The sequence below is a fragment of the Vigna radiata genome, chromosome 1, assembly GCF_000741045.1.
Source record: "Vigna radiata var. radiata cultivar VC1973A chromosome 1, Vradiata_ver6, whole genome shotgun sequence".
NCBI classification, from domain to species: Eukaryota; Viridiplantae; Streptophyta; class Magnoliopsida; order Fabales; family Fabaceae; genus Vigna; species Vigna radiata.
The window spans coordinates 7,294,925-7,301,443 of record NC_028351.1 but is presented as its reverse complement, the minus strand read 5'-3'; the positions used below and the strand labels follow the sequence as shown (position 1 = coordinate 7,301,443).

General features: G+C 30.1%; 2 protein-coding genes across 2 annotated transcripts in view; one reads left to right on the top strand and one right to left on the bottom strand.

The window, feature by feature from the left end:
• Nucleotides 1-880: 880 nt before the first annotated feature.
• Nucleotides 881-2,733, top strand: LOC106756569. The gene is made up of 3 exons (XM_014639045.1): nt 881-1,046; nt 1,184-2,002; nt 2,612-2,733. The coding sequence occupies exons 1-3, from the start codon at nt 881-883 to the stop codon at nt 2,731-2,733; spliced, it is 1,107 nt and encodes a 368-aa protein (XP_014494531.1).
• Nucleotides 2,734-5,658: 2,925 nt separating this feature from the next.
• Nucleotides 5,659-6,519, bottom strand: part of LOC106756503 (LEAF RUST 10 DISEASE-RESISTANCE LOCUS RECEPTOR-LIKE PROTEIN KINASE-like 2.4) — a 63,296-nt gene continuing 62,435 nt past the window's right edge. The window contains exon 4 of the mRNA XM_022783384.1: nt 5,659-6,519. Coding sequence (XP_022639105.1) covers nt 6,091-6,519 — 429 coding nt within the window. The 3' untranslated portion in view covers nt 5,659-6,090.

Genomic DNA, 6,519 nt, shown 5'->3' with positions numbered 1-6,519 from the left:
GGTAGGTTGGCTATGGAAGCCAATAGACTGGGTTTGATAATGATTGGAACCTTCTTAACCTCAGTCTTAATGGTTCCATTATCAGAAATTTTCAGATTACTATAAAAAATTCGGACCAAATCAGGATAATAGTGTGGAGCATCAGAGACAAAATCAAGCAAGTTTAGATTTGTCAGCATGTTGTAAAATTCCAGATTTTGGGTCTCGAAATATTCTTGGTCAAGATATTTTTGTTCAATGACCTCACGGTCACAGAAAAGGGTGAAATACCTTTCCGCCAGTTCAGGGGTCGAAAATTGATGAATTAGGTCCGATTCAGTTGGTGACGGTGGTGGTGAGAGTGACGGCGAGCTTTCGACCGGTGAAGGTTGACGGTGGCGACGTCCCGCCGCTGTAGAAGATGAGCCCCTAACCCTTTGCCTCTTCGAAGAATCCGCCATTTCAAAATTTCAATCGGTGAAAATTGAAGAGAATGGAGAGTAGAATGTGAAAATGATGTTTAAAATTGAAAATAGTAGGAAAAGATGGGATTTAGGACGTTTTTGAGGTGCTCCAATGGTGGAAATGGGGGCTGCTGCGCGAGATAGGGTTTGGGTGTGGGTTATGAGAGAGAAAAAGTTGATTTTATAGGGTAGGGTTTCGCTTGTAATCGATTACAGGATTGGTGTAATCGATTACAAGCGACCGCTGGTAATCGATTACATGATTAGCGTAATCGATTACCAGGGCTCTGGTAGTGGGATGGCATTAAATGTCTGGTAATCGATTACTAGGTAAGTGTAATCGATTACCAGGGGGTTTTTTGCATAAAAATTAATTTTGGTTGTATTATTTGAAAAGGAAATAAAATGAAATGGATGGCAATAAAAATCTTTTTCCTATGGCATTTGCAATTGTTGAAGGTGAGACAAAGGAGGCCATGATATGGTTCTTTCAACTAATTCGAGAACATCTTTGCCCTCAACCAAATATTTGCATCATCACTGACAGAGGAAAGGGTATCTTNTCCGCCCTAAGATCAGAAGAAGTTGGTTGGGAGGAAGATGGTTTGAACTCTGTTTATTGCATACGTCATTTAGCCTCNAACTTCAACAACAAATTCAAAAATCACGACCTCAAAAAGCAATTCATCAATTTAGGTACTACTAAATTTTTTTCCTACAAATTTACTGTTTATATTCAGTTAACATAACTGTACAAAATTACTACATCCTTATAGCTTATGAGGTCAAGCAACCTATTGTTACGGCAAAACTTACTGCACTAAGACACCATTACCCACAACAAGTTGCTTGGATAGATAAAATTCCATTAAATAAATGGTCTCAAGCTTTTGATGGAAGGAGAAGATATGGACATATGACCACTAATCTAGCTGAGTGCATGAACTCAGTTTTAAAGGGAGCACGNTCATTACCAATTTGTGCACTCATCAAAACAACATTTGAGAGGACANAATCCTGGTTTCTTGAACGAGGACTAAGAGCACAGTACATGCTACAAGCAGGCCACCAATTTCCTGAAGAAATCGCTGACATTATTAGGAAAAATCAACAACAATCANCATATTGTCATGTTCATCGCTACAACCGTGAAAATTCAGAATTTGATGTTCAAGAAATATCAACACCTCACCAATATCGCCCACATCCAATTTCCTATAAGGTCAGGCTAAATGAATGGTGGTGTGATTGTGGTCACTTCCAAGCTACTCGTCTCCCATGTCATCATGTCATTGCAGTTTGTGCAAGTTCGCATATACCACTAACCCAAGTAATCGATCCAGTGTATACCCTTAATAACATTTACAAGNCATACGAAGTACAATTTCACCCAATCCAAAATGAAGATTATTGGTCTGCGTATACAGGTCCAAACTTCATACCAGATCCTCATACGCGGCGCAAGGCATCCGGAAGACCGTCTACAAAAAGGATTCCTAATGAGATGGATGAATCCACTCCGGATCAGCCCAGAAAATGCTCTTACTGTCGCAACCAAGGTCATCATAGGGGAAATTGTCCATTTCGTCACTAGTTAATTTTGTAATCCAATCAATAATAAATCTACTACTTTTAATATTTCATATCAAATTGTCTTACATTTTAATTTCCTTCTTTTATTAATTAAATTGTAAAGACCACAATATCTTATTTGTCTAACACAAAAAACATAATCAAAACTTCAATAACACCTCATAAAAATGATTTTCAACAATCAAATAACTCTGGTAATCGATTACAAGGGGTCTGTAATCGATTACTAGGGCCATTTTTCCATATTACACACCCTGGTAAGCGATTACAGGGGCTGTTACCACTTAAAAAACACCTGGTAATCGATTACAAGGGGTCTGTAATTGATTACCAGGCCCATTTTTTCCTATAATGCTGAAGTCGTGCAGGGGGACACGATTTTAACAAGCTGTAATCGATTACAGCTCCTGGTGATCGATTAAGAGTCCAGAAATCGTTTTAGAGGTGCACGACTTCACTACAGTGTGAAGTCGTGCAGGGGGGGCACGACTTCTTCTTATGAAGTCGTTCTGCCCCAGACGACTTCCCCATTTCTGTAATTTCTTCCATTTTTGTCTATTTTCGTAATTTGGCAGTCAAATCTGCCTATTTCCGTACAAAAGCCGAGGATCGAAGATGGCGGAAACGTTCCAGTTGCACCTGTATAGCTGCTGGGCACAGAGCGGTGGTTGAGAGTGGGAGTATGGCAAAGCGATGAAGAGTAACAAAGAGACTGTGAGTTCGAAGGCATGGGAACTATGTTTATCATCCATTCTCACACTTTTTCTCAGTTCTCTCTCTCATAAATCAAAGCTACTGAAGCAATTTTTGTCACCACCCCTCATACCTCTGCGATTTTATCCACTCTTTATTATCTTTAGTATAAGGTGGAAAAGTATTAAGTTCAAGTTTGCTTTTAAAAAGAATTTAATGGTGTCGTGTCTCAATTTAATTTATTTAAGAAAAATTATTAATAATGTTAATGATAGGGTTACGCGTTAATTTATAAATTAAAAAATTTTAACAAAATCTTTTATTGTCATGTATTAAGTTTTTGGTATTACATGTGACACCTTGTGAAAAAAAAATGACACTTCTAAATATATATATCAATTGTTGTTTGTCATAATTTAATTTAATATATATATATATATATATATATATATATATATATTTTAAATTTAGTTTTTATTTTTTAAATGAAATAATATAGAAAAAATTTAATATTTCTATAAATTTTGTTAATTATGTTTTTTTAAAATCAAAACTAATTAAGTATAAATATTTTTAAAAAAATATTTAAAACTAAAATATTATTAATTTATATTGTTTTATAAAAATAAATAAATTAATATTATTTATACAAATAATAAATTTGTCGTATTTTAATTGAAATTAAATTTATTATTTATATAAATATTATAATAATATTTATATTGAAATTCAGTGATAAAAACTATTATTAAAAAACTATGAACTAATAATACACAATAATATAATCGGTTAAAAAAATATTTTTAATAAAAAATATTAATATAACATTTATATTAATAATAATTTTAGTCATAATTCAAAAATTATTATATATAGTTTCATTTAAATAAAAAAAATTGTTTTTAATTAATTTAATTAATTATTTATTTTAATATAAAATGCATATTAATGTGTTCAATTTATATGTTGTTTTGGAAACCTTTACTTTTCTTCTAATGTTTTGATTGGAGAATGCATGTGAAAAAGTGAATTTGAAAGAAAAGAGGTGAGGTTAAAGTGAGATTCTTTAGATTAGAAAAAAGAAATCAAGGAATGAATAAAAATGAAAAGAAAGTTTTTAAAAGCATATGAATAATTTAATTGATACAGATAGTAACAAAATTCTTTTAATATATAAAATTATAAAATGACGAAATTATTGTTATAATAAATGTATCGCATGATTGTCCCGTTTAACATTAATGTTAGCGGTTTAAGCTATTAAACACTTCATGAGCTAGTGTAATTGTTGTCATTAAACGAGTGGTTGTGACTCACATAGAACAATTACTTTACAGAAAACAATTAGATCTAATATTGATTAACTTATAATAAAATATAATTATTATCAAGTGAGTCTATAATTAATTCGATATTCTTTACAAAATTTATAATATATTTTGAGATAGATACATAAGTGATAACATTTAATTTGCATTAATCATTAAAATCAGAGTATCTTCGTACCTTTGAGTTATTGTTATTTATATTATTATATTATTTTTACATATAATAATTATAAAATCTTATTATATATAAAGAGAGAAATAAACATTTCTACAATCATAAAAAATTATCTTTTAGTAAAAACTCTATTAAAAAATAGATTTTAAGATTAAATCAACTTTACAAAATTAAAATTAACTTGTAAAATAAGATATATTGTGCTATATATATCCTCTAAGTTGTTATGCTATATTGACTTTCTCTTCTTTTCTTCACTTGAGGCAGTGTTTTTCTATACCGCAACAGTACATAGTTGGAATAAAACTAAGACTTATGCTTTGTTTACTTTAGAGTATTTAGTATTTAAGAAGATGAAAAATGATAGATTAATCTTGTTTCTTCCAAGACGAAGGAGGAGTAAGGATTTGATGGACGAAGGGAGATGACATTGAATTTGGCCTTTCTAATGTGCTCTTAAAATAAATAGAGATAAACATTAGTTTTGACGTTTTAAAATATTAACATCAATGTCTTATTAATACTTATTAAAGGATAATATTGAATATATAATCTTATTTTAGTTGTATAAAATTAATAAAATAAAATATTTTATAATAATATTTAAAATAGAAAACTTATCATCTAAAAAATTATAATTATAATTATAATTATAAATTATTTCAAGATATAATCATCTAAATTTTACTTTTATTTATAAATAAAAACAAATATGATAAAATTTATTTTTTTCTTGATTGATCTTAAACGTTACCCATATATAAATAGATATTCTGAATTTTAGTTCTTTTCCAATTAATTCTTAAATTTTATTTTTTAATAAATACCTAAAATTTTATTTTTTTTATAATTATTTTTTAAAACTAAGTAATTTATTTGTAAATAATTATTTGAGAACTTGAGTTAAATAATAATACTCGTGATTGTCGTAATAACAATAATAAGTTAATAAAAGTTATTTAACTTAAATGAGTTTATCAATAAAATAACAATATCTTTAAGAAATAATTATACCAGAATAAACATTTGGGTGTATATTTATAAAAAAATTATAAAACTTTTAGAATTAATTAGAACAAAATTAACACTNAAGATGTTTATTTATAGATTAGATAAAATTTGAAATATCAATGAAGACGATTAAATTTTGAGGTCTATCTAAAATGTTTATTAAATTTTCTTTTCCCTCTTGAAAATTAATATCACATCACAAGTCTATTAAGCTTAAGATACAAGTCATATATATATATATATATATATATATATATATATATATATATATATAATCTGAGTCAAGTTTTAATCTGTAGTTAAAAAATATTACATTAGCAAATATATTATCCATGACAAAATTTCCTGTTCTGGAGTGATTACTGGACAGGCAGATGTACGAGAACAAAAATTTGACTAAAAATTATAGCTAATGTCACTCGCAAGNTTATAAAGTAAAAACAAAAACAAACAAGATATATCATTTATCTTCATGCTGAAAATTATATATCAATAATTTCATAAACAAGCACTACACTAGATTACATTGCAATATAGCACAAAAACTTCCTCANGTGAGAGGAAAATGGAAAAAAAAGAAAAAAGAAAGAGGAATGGAAGACGTACTGCTACTATTACGAGGAGAACAGTGTTTGTGTGTGCAATAATATATATTTGCATGAAACTACGTATTCATCGTTACCANCATCTCTGCTGCAACTTCCGTTACTTTAGCTGCATCTTCTGCAATCTTGAGGAAAACCATAGTAGACCCCAAACCATAGTAGGAAAGAGCTAACAATTATACAGAGCGATTCATTTTATAATATAAGTCGGCAAATTTATCAAATATGCAGTGTGCTTAATTTCAGGAGATGGAATATTCCGACAGTGATCTAGTGGGAGAAGAAAGGAAGGGTTTGGGAGGGATTTGTAAGGAATCCATGCTGCCTTCCAACATATCAATCACTCTGCTCATTGTAGGTCTGTCATTAGGAAACGTTTGAGTACACCATAAACCCACCATCGCCAACCTCTTTGCAATCTCATTTTCTTCTGTTGTCATCTCCATATCTGGTCTCAAATCATTGTCCAACTCAAGCTTATTGTATGCCCAGTGTGGGAAGTATATCTCACTTGTATGACTTGCTTCATCATTGATGTTCTTCCTCCCTCCAACCATCTCTAGCAGCAGCATTCCGTAACTATAAACATCAGACTTATGCGAAACTCTTCCAAGATTTCTGCTCCACATCTCTGGAGCTACATACCCCATTGTTCCTCTAGCATCTGACAA